General features: G+C 40.9%; 1 protein-coding gene across 3 annotated transcripts in view; it reads right to left on the minus strand.

The window, feature by feature from the left end:
- The window catches only part of zcchc7 (zinc finger, CCHC domain containing 7), a 118,687-nt gene extending 104,435 nt beyond the window's left edge, over positions 1 to 14,252 (minus strand). For 2 of the 3 annotated variants that reach the window (XM_088624318.1, XM_088624302.1), the window contains exons 1-3: positions 14,156 to 14,252; positions 12,454 to 12,517; positions 10,845 to 11,381 (exon numbers count right to left, since the gene is read on the minus strand). In XM_088624318.1, the coding sequence (XP_088480444.1) occupies positions 10,845 to 11,376 (532 nt within the window). In that variant the 5' untranslated portion in view covers positions 11,377 to 11,381; positions 12,454 to 12,517; positions 14,156 to 14,252. Of the gene's footprint in view, positions 1 to 10,844; positions 11,382 to 12,453; positions 12,518 to 13,594; positions 13,656 to 14,155 lie in introns of all 3 variants that reach the window. The other variant, XM_088624310.1, reaches the window with a different exon arrangement.
- Positions 14,253 to 14,626: the final 374 nt, after the last annotated feature.

Raw genomic sequence — 14,626 nt, forward strand, 5'->3', positions numbered from 1 at the left:
GGGAGGGGCGGGGGGACCCCTGGAATAGAGGGGTGTACGGAACCCCCGGTGAACTCTTTCTACTTCAGTCTCTTCCTCCCCACCTCCCCCCTCAGGTGCTAGGGAATGCCCCTAGCTGCCGCGTAGCCAAACGATCTGTCAGCCCCCGGACAGGTGAGAAACAGCGCTTACTGCTTGGCGCGCCTGCTCGTCTGAACTGTGGTTATGCTAGCCGCAACCCAGCCACCACACAGAACCTGTTTGCTGTTCACAGGCCAGGCCACGCTGTGCAGGTTCTCTATTTTAATTCAACAGCACAACAGAAATATGAGTTGATGAGTTTCCCCTAGAAACCTTGAGACACTTGTGAGCTATAAACGGCAGCAGCGTGCTGAGAAAAAGCTCTGGCTGCTGTGAAGCAGACTGCAGAGGAATGCTTGATCACGTTCTTTCTAGGCCGGTCTTGAGGATCGCTTTTAAATCTGCCTGAAACACAGGACGATTTCTCCAAGACCAAAAGGCTAAGAGCCTACATTGTTGAGCTCACCCAGGAATAAACTGCTCTTAGAACGTGAAATTAATTCATTTTACACAAGTAACCTGCCTGGAATAAAATAAAGCACCGATTCAATGCACTGTATGAGTGTAAGACAAGCATACAATCATAACGATATTCTTCCCATGGCTGGTCATATCAAAGGTCATATTATATGACATGGGACCAGGTACAAACAAAAGATACATTTTCTGTCCCTGTGCCTTAGTTTCCTTGTTTGCTTCAAAATGTCATTTTAAACGTAATTCTCTCTCTCTCTCTGCCCTCCGAAGTTCAGTGTTGAATGATCAGGGGTCTGTGGCTGGCTCACCCAGTGCACATCTGTACAGCTCAGCCCAAACAGCGAGTAAACGAGTTCTGCCGCAGCACTTCCATCCTCTGACTGCTACTGCATTAGAGTGGAAGACTGTGAAACACGGAAACAACAAGAGTAAACTGAGGTATAAGGAATGACATTTTGGTTTTTTTCCTCTTTTACCCTGGTAAGACTTTAAAACCTTTTAACCTTACTTTGGATGAGTTGTGTGCATGGAAGGTGTCCACTCAAAACAAAGATTTTTTTTTAATTCCAGCACACTGGGTACAGTGGAGTGTTTTCCGAGCCTTTTGAGATTCTAGCAAGAGTTATATATACTTAAACACTCTTCCTTCTGAAACATTATGCAATACTGTGGAAATCAAAAGGAATGACTGCACACTCCAGAATATGTCTTTGCTCCCTCTTCTTTTCTGTTGTCTGAAAATGTACCTTACTTGTTCTAACCTTTTGAAAGAAATATAATTCTGACCCCAAGGTTTTGATGTGAACAATAAAGCTAAATCTTTATGACATAAAAACTTGGCAAAGGGGAACAAATAGGAAAAATAGCAACCGACATGTTTTTTTTTAATTAACACAACCTGAGGATTAAAACAGGTGTAAATTTGCAATAGCTGTGACACCGAAGTACAGGAGGAACATAAGAGAAATTATTTGATGAGTTTAGGCTGCTCAGCCCACAAGAACTCAGTATTTTGCTAAACACAAGCTACAGATAAACAAGATAATTGCCTCAAGCCTGGTCACTTCTTCTAATCGGACAGTAAGGGAACCACAGCCCTACAGCAGGCAGAGGAAGCGTGTCTCATGGACCGAAAAGCCAAATTTGGAAGCAGCTTTGACCATCTGGCAAATAAAGAAACAGATTGAAATTCTAACCAAAGCAAAGAGGAAACTTTCACTTTCGGGGGAATGCGTTTTGGGCTCATTGTTTGGCAATGGCATACGGTATATTATTTTATAAGCAATGTTTTGATTTTCCCTTTGTTTACAGTAATGATATTTTAAAGTACATGCTATGTGTATACCTCTGTGCTATTTGAAATGTATTGTTAATCATAATAAGATTGTGATTTGTCTTCACTTGGGAGATGTACCCTTCTGTGTTGCTTTGGATATAAGCATTTGCTGAATACATTATAAAAATAAACAATTTTCCATGTAGACATCAGAGCTTTTAAATGCCCAGAATTTTGTATCAAGATGCATTGAATTAAATTAAATCAATCTAATATTTTGTGAAGCCCTGCTGCCTGTTTGCATGAAGCCCAACTGCTTTTCAGACCAAATACAGTACCTTCCTCTGAACTACCAAAAGCCCAAGCTTAACCTTTCTGAAACAGTAAGAAAAAAATGCCTTTCTTTTTTTCAGAAACAGACACCACGGTTAACACACTACAGCACAAAGCTAATTGCCTATAACAAAGCAGACAACAGAACTGTCCATCACAACAGCCATTTTACATTCATACGGACGGGGTTCTCTATTTTGGCTGCCAGGGCAATCCAGTTTGTCAAAAGCTGGAAAACCACAAGTGAACAAGGTACAGATACCAGTGTAACATATCACATTGTAAATAAAAATAAAACCCATGATTCATGAAATCTTGCAAATGCCTGTAAAACAGCATGTCAGTAAATTGCTCATGTGTGTATGAAATGCGTATGAAAGTGGCAAGCATGCTGTTTTGCACTGCAGTTTACAAGCAAGAAGCAAGCTGCTAAGTACATATTGAAAGTGCTGAGCATGAACGCAAAACTACAAGCTGTTGGGCCTAAGGCAGCAAAAAAAAAAAAAAAAAGGGAAAAAAGCCTCACAGAACATATGTTATCAAGCCAACCAAAGTTTGCGAGAGTATAACAAGAGTGTCTCATCTTATAGCAAAGGCACAACACGTTTTGTTAAACACTTTCCAATTATTTTCCTATATCGGTCAGCTTGACTGTTGGGGAGCCAGTGGTATTGGATACAAGCGTCACGCACACATGCACACAACGTGAAGCTTTCTAAAACTGTTGTTTTGAGCCAGCAAAGTAGGGCCACACAGGGGTACCTCCAGTACAGTACAGCTAAAGCAGAGAGGATACAATACCAGTGGAACTTGCAGCACTACAGTAAGAATGTGCAAGTCCGTTACTGTTATGACTTACAGAAAGGGAAACCATACTAGGTTGCGGGCAAGTTATTTCTATTCATAAACAGCACAAACTGAATGCACAGATGCAATGCCAGGAAAAGCAAAATATCTTAAACCAGAAACATTTGCATCTTGATGTCCAGATTTTGATCACTGTGGCATTAGTATAGCCCACTTGCAAAATACACTCAAGTTCACTCAGGCTGCCCAGAATGTCTAATTAAGACATTGGTTCAAGCATTGACAAAAGGTAAAGAAAAGTCAAACGGGGGGGGAAAAAGACTAATAACTACTACTTAAACATCAAAACAGAAAGAGAAAATGTTACGGTCGTTGGACAGCAAATAAGAGGTTTCGACGAGCACATATCAAACAAGAAATCGTCTCTGAAAGTGATGGATTAAATATAGATATAGAATTTCAAATTAAACTGAGGTGCTTGTTTGCCTTTTGAGGGCTCTCACTCTTTCTTTCCCAGTAGGAATTTGAAAAGTGAATTCTTTGTAAAAGGAAGCAGCCTGTTCCTATTCTGAAACGATGCAGTCGCCGAAAAGAAGCACAGACATGGGCTCCTGTTCCATTACTACTGCATTACAGGATAAGCCGGGAACAGCTGAGTGCCATTATGTTGCCTGATTGACACACGATAAAACCTGAACTGCTTAATAATTCCTTTCCTTGCGCTGTAAGTGCTGAAAAAAGAACCTTCATACTAAATGAAGAAAAATCAATGTTTTGAGGTCTTGCGGTTTTAAGAATACTTCTCGATGCTTGCATACAAATCATATAAAAAATGTAACTGCAAATCAAAAGCAACCAAGAATGTAGGCCAACATAAAGATATACATTTGGAATCTTTAGAAAAAATAAATAAGAAAACCAACAAAAAAGTTAATTTTCTAGCAGAACATAATTTACACCCTGCTGATGACGGTGCATCTACATGTCACATTTATGACTACAGGCTAAAATACTGATGACAAAGGCCCTGTTACAGATTTGTTACATACTTCAGCACTGGCGAGAAAGTTAAGGATTAAAATCTCTCATTTGATCAGAGATTGCTGGTACCTCCAAAACCTAACTCCACCTCCGCAAACTTCAGCCTGCCAAGATGAAATATCGCCTCTGAATTTAGAAACAAATGACAAGGACGTCTTGGACGTTTCAACCTGTCGATGTTTGGTATCATTAACTCTCATGGAAAACAGCTTTTCTTAACTTCCTTCCACGAACTTCAAAAACATGCTCATGAAACAAACACTACATTCATACTGGTCTACAAAACGCTAACAGCAGAGCAATCTGCCTCCGCTAGAAATCAATTTGCAACAACAAAGCCCATATTCCCCGCAGTTCCAAAAGAAACTTGCTCAGTAACACCCTTGTCTTTCTCTAAACATCTCACTTTTTTCTTGTTTTCGATATTAGGATGGTAGGAGGAAAAAAAAAAGTGAAGCCCGAAATATTCGAAATGAAAAGCCAGGAAGACTTGACGCTAAACAAAATCCCCAAAACAGCCAACTGGAAATCTGGAATTAAAACACATGCCCATGAGAATCTGTGAACGACCAGACCTGTCCTGTTCACGCCAGGCTGGGCCTGTCCAGCACGGGAAAGCAGACCACCATAAACCTCACTTACAAGAGCTCAAGGATTTGGGCATGAAAGGGGACACAAGAAGGAACATTTCTGAACACCGTTGATGTATAACACTCAGTTTCAGGACTGTCCTTCGCTAAATATGCGGAACTAAATAAAGGCAAGGCTTAGCACAACTGGATGTTTCGATGGGACAATGGCACGGGTGGCAGGTTAACTTCCTTTAACTGGAAAGTCAGCTTAAAGATCACTTGAATTATTTCATTTGGAAACCGAACCGCCGGTGTCAGCTGGAGCCTGGGGAAAGAGTTCTTGACTGGGCGGGCGCTGTCCTGTCGTGTGGCGATCGCTGCCTGCCCTGGTCCGGCCCTGCAACTCCCCCTCAGTGACACAGCTAGCCTCGCCGAATCGACTTTGGAACGGGCCCAGAGAAAAAAGGGGGGGGTGGGGGCAGACAGGCAAGAGAGATCAAACTGCGCAGACAAGAGGGCAATCGCAGGCTTTCCCTCAGTGCACAACAAAGCGGCCAAAAGAAATCCAAACGGAGAAGTCGCCCAGCACATATGACCATGTAAGCATGGGCACTCTTGCAGAAAACCCAGCCGGGAGACCCAAAAGCCCTGGGAAATTTAAATTAGGAAGAAGAGAGCGTACAAAAGAGAGCACAAAACAAAAATCAGTAAAAGAAAGGAGGGCTGCTGAGGCTGCAGGTTTACCTAATGTCTAGATCTTCGGAGATTTCCCAAGAAAATTTTCATTCATTTTGTTATTAAACGCACTCTCCAGCAGACACATCCTTGGCGGTGTTCTTTCTCTCTCCTTTTTTATTAACAGCCCAGAGATTACCGCTTTTGCCTCCTAATGCCAAGTATACATATGCATGTATACCCACTTCCCATTACAGTGCCCTGTAGCCCGCAGTTATAATTTAAAACTGCATAAGAAACAGTGATGTGGGTGCAAGGAAATATTAACTCCTCCACCAGACGACATTAAAAAGGCTTTTGTGGGAATGTGCAAAATATACCAATTAGGTGATCTCTTTATCAAGAAACGCACACAATATAAAGGAATGAGGACAAAACAAAGGTCCCAGAGGTGCTATGTAACTAGATTCTTTCTCTTAATCCGCACATCTAGTTTGATTGGGATTTTAGACAACCGTGTATTTTCACCTTCATCGATGAATACTGTTACTCCGGGAAACTAGGAAAAACAGCCTGTCAAAACATTTCAGTCCAAATGTTCTTCAAACCATTAGATGGTCTGCATGTTTTACACAGCAATGGATTTCTACTTCCCATCTTTTCTTCATTGCTGTTTTTTTTTTGATAATGAGAAGAAATCATTATTTTTGGGCTTTCTATAGTGGACATGACAGTAGTAAAATATATATGTGTGACAGGAACCGCAAGGTTGTCTTTTCCCCTAGAAATTCACATTCTGAGGGCCTTTTTTACACGTTTGCACGAACATACAAACGTGTATAGGCCAATAACAGCAAAACTGCCCCTTTCTCTTGGCGATTCAAACCGAGTCGCAGTGTCTGCTCAACTTCAAAAAAGCTAACGCAAAAACAACCCTGCTGCAAGGTAGAGGGGTAGAAATCAGAATTTATCACCCAGTTTTATGTAAACTGGTGTTTCATGAAAAAGGGAGATACGAAATGATGACCCAGACACCTGCAGAAAACGCAAGAAACGGCATTAAAGACAGATTCAGCGGCAGCTGAACCTGGTTTCGAATGGTGAAACTCAGATCTTCTATCCGGCTCCGATCACAGCCCGCCGGTCTACATGGTGAACACCTCAGCGTTTTCGTTCTGCACTCTAGGTGGCGGAACTTGGTTGAGCTTCATATTTATGCCTGCGTTTCACTTGGCAGTTTTTAAACATTGCAGTCACTGCTCATGAAAAGTGGCCCTGTGAAAGAAAAGCCTCATGACAAAGATGAAAATCTGAACAGCACAAACTGGGACTACTCTGCTATCACCATTCTCGTGCCAATTTGTCCCGCTGTTTTAAAACAAAAACCAGCTTGCAAGTACAGAACAGCAGATTTGAGAATTCATAAGCAGTTTTGGATTTGCAGAACGAAAGCTTGGCGATAAAGATAACTGTTGATTTAGCAATAAGTAAAGAGTGAAACCATGAAAAAGTACCACTGCAGCTGTGCATCCTCTGCAGGACTTTAAAGTCTCATATAAACGGGCTTTTATCGTCTGTAGTATTTATGCACTGAAGGTGCAAAAAAATGCAATGTCTTTGTAAGGGTCAGGACTCATTTAAAGGAAAAGCTAACACAGGATGCTAGCAAGAACTAGGGTCACTAAAGGAAAGGAGAAATCTTAAATCCCTTGAAGCATTACAACATTCTTACCTATTTTGAGAGAATTCAGAAATCAATTTTAGTTGGACAAAAATATGAACAAAGAACCTAAACAAACGCTTAGAAGCAATTCTGTCACTGACAGCAATGTGTCAAATTTAGTTTTTGTCATATAACCGAAAACAAAGAACAAAACACCTCAAAAACTGCAATTCTTAAGCACAAAATGACACACTTGAAATATGTCCATATATGATGCTTCTCATTTTACAGTTTCCTAGTGTCCTGCTGCCTTCAGCCAAATCCAGTGCTGTAACTGGAAAAGCTAGAAAAATCCCCAGTTTGTGTCGCTCACCAAACTTGCTTGTTTTAGAAAGCACCTATTCCTGAAAATCGAATGTATCTGCGCCAGTATTAGGCAGACAGGGTGTCCACTTCTATAAGATAATATAGTGGGGGAAGTGTGTTCTTAAGAGTACAAAGAAAGACTACTTTGAACTGAGGACTGGAAAGTGAAGCTAACTGGATCTGGATTTGTGAAATGACATTATAAGATAGACATTTTAGATAACACTAATTACCAGTCATGTAAATATCTATATTTGTTATCCCATTCATATTTTGCATATGCATGCTTTTACATGATTGTGCTACTGTTTTACTCTTTACGTCTCTTCATAAAAGCAACAGAAAGTGCTTTAAAATCAGCACAGTATAAAAAGGCTGTTGGTAAAACTTTAAAAAAGCTTTATGTGTTGAAATCATGGCTCTTCCTTTTAGTTATCTGTAGTTAAACGGGAGTTTGAAAGGTTTACAAATCTTTAGGTTATTTTAACGTTTGCTTTCTTTTCAGTAGGTCAGTCTGAAAACGGAAAACTGTGCTCATCCTGACACATTGACAATTCTCACTCTCTTTTAGCAGTTACTAGCTTTTCTTTCATAATAACTGTAATTCAGAACCCGACATAGACAGAACAAGACATAGAGATTCTGATGCTTGCAAAATATGCTTATGCTTTGTTATCAAGCAATGTGAGTTCTACGGACCAAATGGCATCTATACTGAAGCCCAAACGAAAAAAAATCTTCAAGTATAACATCAAAAGGATCATGGATTCTCACATAATCGACTGCAAGGAAAAGGTAATGAGTACTGCGATTAAATTTTACTGTATTCTTTTTTTTTTCTTGAGTCGGACGTCCACTGCAAATTGCATGATTAGTCAAACGTGTTTGCTGCATACATCGTCAAGGCTGAGCTGAGCACAAATTGCCAATTAAAGTGTAGCGTTATGTGCATATACAAAAAAAGCGAGCCAAGGTTTTACGCTCGGAAAAGACGAAGACAGTACAAGGTCATGCTTTGTTCGAGATCGACTGTTTACTGTCGCTGTGACTGAACCTGGTGTATCCGTAAGGGAAGCTGCTTGTGCAAAGAGATACTTGGCTTCTACAGTCGGCACACTATTCATGAAATCAGGCCAGGAATCATGTCCAGGAAAGATTAGGCTGACCAAAGGCCAGCATGGCTGCATATGTCTACTGCATGTCCTGACATGTAAACAGCTCACAAAGCCCCAGGAAGAAACAAACAGTATACACACAGAAGGACCACAGTTCCTCTTCTGCATAGAAATCATTTGAGCGCTCAGAGACCATTCAAGGGAAACATCTTCACAGTCGAATGTCAAAGTCGTTGCCTTTTGTGGATCCGAAATCATGAGGGGTGCCAACAAAGAGGCCGTCGGTGTGCTTTATTCACCACTATGTCGTTTTGCCCTTGATAGGCCTGATGGAAAACGACCAGTGGATTCTCCTATCGCTGATGCAGTCGGAGAAGAGGAGTGGAAAAATATCCCTCTGCTGTCTATCCAGAAGGTTCCAAAGATCCATGCATCAATAATGGCAAAACTAAGCACTTTTTAAGACTTTTTAAAGGTCATCCAACACACAATTAAAAATGAAATAATCTATTCTAAATCGCTGCACAGTTTTTTTCACTGATAGCTATGAGTATTTCAAACCGTGTTATACTAAGAACTATTTGGAATATATGCAAAAACGAAGGTGAGGTATAAGCCCATTAAAGATACAGCTGGCCTAACTTGCTCCGAAGAGTATGTCTCTTCAAAATCACAGAACGCAGCAGTTCTTCTGAGAAATGCACAGCAGCATGAGCCTAGAGTCCCCCAAAACATACTTTTAGACCAGGATGGACTGAAACGAAAATCTTTTTAATGCCAGATTTGATAAGCAAAGCCCAAACAAAATTACAAGATTTAAACAGAGGAATCTGCAGGGGATGACATTCTCATTTCCCAATTTCAGAAACGCACTCAAAGGCTCTTGTCCGGAGAGGACAGATCTTTGATGGAGAGCAAACGGTTCCCCTGTCCTTCCACAGAGACAGGGGATCTGTAACGAGCTAGGAGTTGGGAGATAAGGCTAGGGTTAAGGAAAGGATTTTTTGTTGTGCAAGGCTTGCCAAGTGAAGAAAGTTTGTGAAATGAATTTCGGGGATTCTTACTCTACCTCATCTTAACTCTGCACAGATTTCTTCACTTAAGTCTCCTCTTGCAGCAAATCAAGCAAAATTCTTTTTATGGGCTTCACATGCTGCAACGCCGGTCTTTCACAGGATTAAGACCAGGTCTTAGTTATGCAGGTAATACACTTTTGATAGCGGCTTTCTGAAAATACCTGGTACCTGCTGTTTCTGAGTTGAGCTCCCAAGTGAGAAACTATCTGGCGATTCCTGTCACGTGACGTGAGGAATATGGTTTTCAGGCTGACGTTTTCTTTCCCCCACAATAAATCTCATAACCCAAACTCCAACCCCCACTACAGGAAAAATGATGCTGCAAGTTGGAGAGCGACGAAGGTTTAAAAAATAAGGATGCAGGTGCACTCTGAGCACAAGGCGCATACAAAACAAGCAAGTCATGAAAGCTGGTTAAAAGCAGAGTTCCCTCAAAAGAAGTAAGTTAATTTTGCAATAAATGCAAAGGAACAGAGAAGGAACTTTTTCACACAATCTATGAACTGTAAATTATTCAGATGCAAATAATACCCTTAACAAGAAGACTTGCCATAAATTAAGAAATAAAAATAATATAAATTCCATAACTTTAAAATGAAATGGCAATATGTATGTGCAGTGAAAATAAAGTGCTTTGTTAACCAGTGGGAAATAAAAGTATTGTATCTTCTTTTATGACGGTAACTTGGAAACCTTAAGTAGAATTGCTAATTTTTCTAACTCAATATACACTGCCATATATATTTTCAAGTGCAATATTTTTAACATTCTGTAAGATGACCATTTGTCATATGACCACGATCAAATGAATTTGCAAATGGTTATTAATTTTCAAACAAAAACCCAGAACAAATACTGATGTGGTTGATTCAGGGCAAGATATTTCAAGAATTCTCACATGTTGGAGAATCCTGTTCAAGATATTACCTGATACCCCCAATTCAAGATTATGATCAAACTGGAACATATGACAAGCAATTCTGCTTTTAATATAAACACGTTAAAAGCAGATAAACAGATTCCCTTTGAGCACTTAAAGTAAAGTAAAGTCGCACCATGAAAGGGATGTGATCATCTTATCCTGACTAATTCTAAACCTGAATAATAATGTTATTTTATTTTAACATTTCAATATAAGACGTTTTGATGATGAAATCAGAAGACGGATGACTAACGTGAGTGCAACACGATTTGCATGAGTGTAACGACGTTTCAAAAAAACGCCCGTCATTTCTGCTTCAGTGAGCGTGTGAGTGTGTTTCACATATGTTGCAGCCTGGACTTTGTGGCGTCTTGACTGCACCACGTCGCTTGGACGCCTGTCTCGGGAACCACAAATCAGGTGCTCCCCGTGTGTGGAAGTGAGCAGCCCAGGTCCCTTACCTGATCCAGAGCCCCAGCTCTCTCGACTGTGGTCCTTCAGGTTCAGCTGGATCGAACGGTCCTCTGCCAGCTGCCCCCGTCCCAGGATCATCCAGCTCTCCACGCAGTCAGAGTCCTCGCTGTCGGAAAGGGTCTCGGCCTGCTCCGCCGCCGTCTCCCGCTGCCCCTTGCGGGGGGGCAATGGGGTGGAAGAGGAAGGGCAAGCCCTCTTCCTCAAAGCCTTGGAGAAACCGTCCATCTTGCTGCCCTTCGTGACACAGATGCTTTCCTCCTCCGTGCTGTCCGACAGCGTGATTACCTCCGGTTCGCAGCCAGAAGTGATGCTGATCACTTCCTCCTCTTGTCCCCTGTCCACGGCGCCGTTCTCTTCCACCTTGTCCTCCACTTCTCCGTCTCCGGCCCTGCTGGCATAGTGGACCTGACTGTACAAGTGGAACTCCACCTCGCTGTCGAGCTCGGAGTCGCTGGATTGCCCTGGCTCCTTGTACAGCTCGTCCTCATACTCCTCCACAGACTCATACCCAGCAAACATGTTGGCTGTTGAAACAGGTGATCGACAGACTGTTGACATCAGGTAACATGACAGAAAAACCTCGCCTAAAGTACCTCACCATTAGAAAAGACAATTCACCCCTTTCATGTCTTTGACCACTGAGGAGGTCAAGTGTCTCCAGGACTGAGATAGAACACCACTCGTCCCAGCTGACAAGTTCACAATCGTCGTTTGCATTTATTTTGTCTTACTCTTGTGTTGATGAAACCAGGATCCTTACTGAAAAACAGAGGAGTTTGCTTTGACAAAAGAGAGACTGAGCACCCCGAAGTTATTCTGTATCATCCAAGTAAAAAAACAAACCCGCCTGAATTTACAAGGATCACTTCATCCCTTTTAGCTTTAATGGTTTACCTTCTTACTTCATACTGTCAGATATACAGGTTTGCAACATCCTTTTCTGTACTGGTCTCCTATGCTTCAGCATCACTACTCATCAAACACTTTGCCTTATGTAATGTAAAATGTTGCAAGAACTGCAAAGGGCAGAGTTTGCTTCCAAACAAAGATCTGATAGGTTAATTTCCAAAGGTGCAAAACTCCAGTCTCTTCTAAAAAAAACAGAAGAGACTTAACATTTTCAGTGTTACTCCACTATTCCTCTTTTCATTTATCCCACACCCTTTACAGTGCACTCAACTACTATGCTTTGCAGGAACAGATGTTCACCAAGCATACGAATGACTCAGATTTAGAAAACATAAATAAAATAAATGAATGCCAGAGCTACTCAATACAAGCCCATAGTCCGGTTCAACCCAGCGTGTCTGAAGCTATAATGGCTGATTAAAGAGACATAGTCTGAATGAAGGAGATGGCAAAGATGGTCACAAGCCACCGACCAAGGAATAATACAAAAAAGAGGAGGATGTAAGAGGGAGAGGGAAAATGATTTGTGCCCAAATTTGTTCCTTTTATTCATGGATCATTTTCATCCTGAATGGTCAGGGATTTAAAGGAGCATAGGCAGACTCCCGTGTAACCTGTTCACCCCCACACAAATGACAAAATCCTGAGGTGCAAAAATTGACCCTCAAATTCTCTGAAATGACTTACCTGAGTTCTACTGCCACGCCGATTCCCTGTCCCTTTAGATCTCTTTCTCTTTCTATCCAGTGGCCTTTGACATAAAATAAAAAAAAAACAGAATGAGAGATAGAGATCAATTATTTCCTATAGCTGAGGATTACTCACTGCACCTACCAATTAACCTAACCATGAGTGTCCCAGCAGGGACTGGCTGACAGTTGAAACTCATCCTGCTATTCAGCTCTTATTCCTGTCCTCCTAAGGCTACTAATAGTGGCAGCCTTGCCAGAAAGAGGACACAAGTCAAGTGGTTTGGTAGGCCCTACTGTAAATCCAAATGTAATAGCTGGAGATCTCCAAAACAAACCAGCATCTTTAGAACACAAAGTGTTGAGAACTACTGTACCATTCACCATCGCCTTCATAAATGTGACAGGCAGGTTTGTAAGGAAAATGAGGACAAACACAAATTAACAGTTGGAAGCACATCATATGCTCAGATTAAACAAAATTTTATCTTTTTAGACACGCTGCGCAGCTAGTTTGGCATTAAGAAGATGAAGCTCACGCTGAGAAAACACTCATGCCTACTGTGAAATATGGCGGGAAGTCAATTATGTTTTGGGTTGGTTTTTCATCTACAGATCCTGGAGTGTGAAGGAATGGTGAACTTCAACCTGTACCGGGGTATTTTTGGCCAAACTCCTGGTTTCCTCTGCCAAGAAGATCAAGGTTGGCCAAAAGTGGACATTGTAACATGACGATACAAGCCATAGGCCCAAAACCACACAGAAGTGCACACATATGTCATTCAAATTAGCGCACCTCCTACACTGTAAATATTATTTTTCCTGGTAATGTTTTGTGTCTGTTGCAGTTTAAGATTCTTTGAATAATTGTGCTCTCATTTCATATACTGATCACAGCTGAAATGATATGTGTAAGTGATCATTTATATAGAAATTGATGAAAAACGTTTTCCAGATATATTTATGATGGTAAAAACAAGAACAGTTTGTAGGCCTTCCATCTGGTTGGATTTTTAATAAGTCCCTTCAGAGCTCAATGCCCACAGGTTGCACAGTCTCTCATGACTTAACAAGTTGTTCACGGTTTTGCCTTTGAAAAACACTTATGCTTTCGAATATTTGTACTCACTCACACACACCTAATTTGACATCATAAACGTGTAAAAGAAACGAATTCTGTCCCTGTCGCCATCTGTTTATCTGCAGATATCCAAATGAGAAAAACAAAACAGCAAAACAAATAAAAACGTAAAGATACTTTTGTGATGCGATTAAAATGTATTTTAAACTAGAATAACACCCACTGAATACATTAACTTAAAAACACTATAGAACAGTGTGTGGACGTATTTGTGTTAGCTCCTATTCTCTGTGCACAAACTAGTACCTAATGACAGTGTTTGTCTAACACCTACATTTAGACAGTGTAAAACAGAGAATAGGAAATCGTGGCAGAGAAGCAAAATATTTAGGTATTATTAATCAGTTCACACTGTATATCCTAAAATCTTAAAAGCTTGTGGTACCCACGTGTTCAACCACTCAGTGTAACTACCGGCAGACTATAAACAAATCACTCAACGCGTACTGTACTCTAGGGCTTTAAAAACATAAGCCACGCTAGTTTGACCATTTCAAATACAATATCCAGCTTGCCCTTCTGCACTGGATTTTGTATTCTTATGTCACTTTAAACTCACCCGTGTATTAGTTTTCAGCCACAACTTCAGACATTACAGTAAAAACACATTCCGCTGTCCGACCAATGTCAGCACGGAGTTTGGAGGAGCTGGTTGGACGATGATCACATTGCTCAGTCTTTCCCGGAGTTTCCATGCACGTTTCGGGAAGCGAAGGTAGCATTAATGTCACGGTGAACTGAAAACGAAGTCTTAGAACTCACAGCAAGGAGAGATACATGCCATGAAATCGTGTGCTTTTAAGAAACACGCACACAGTGTGAACTATGTTATACCACTTGATACCATAAGTATTGTATTTTAATACCATAAATGTCTAACTGTAGTGAATGTGAGACAAGACAAGACCGTTATGTAGCGCAGACAGCGGTAGTAACTTCAAATTTGTATCTTCCATTTTTGTATAAAACATTGGGTTCTTGTTGTCCATTAACGTACTCAAATCCTGAACATTTATATTTACATTTGTAA

This window comes from Lepisosteus platostomus, chromosome 1 (assembly GCF_059453375.1).
Source record: "Lepisosteus platostomus isolate fLepPlt1 chromosome 1, fLepPlt1.hap1, whole genome shotgun sequence".
Lineage (NCBI taxonomy): Eukaryota > Metazoa > Chordata > Actinopteri > Semionotiformes > Lepisosteidae > Lepisosteus > Lepisosteus platostomus.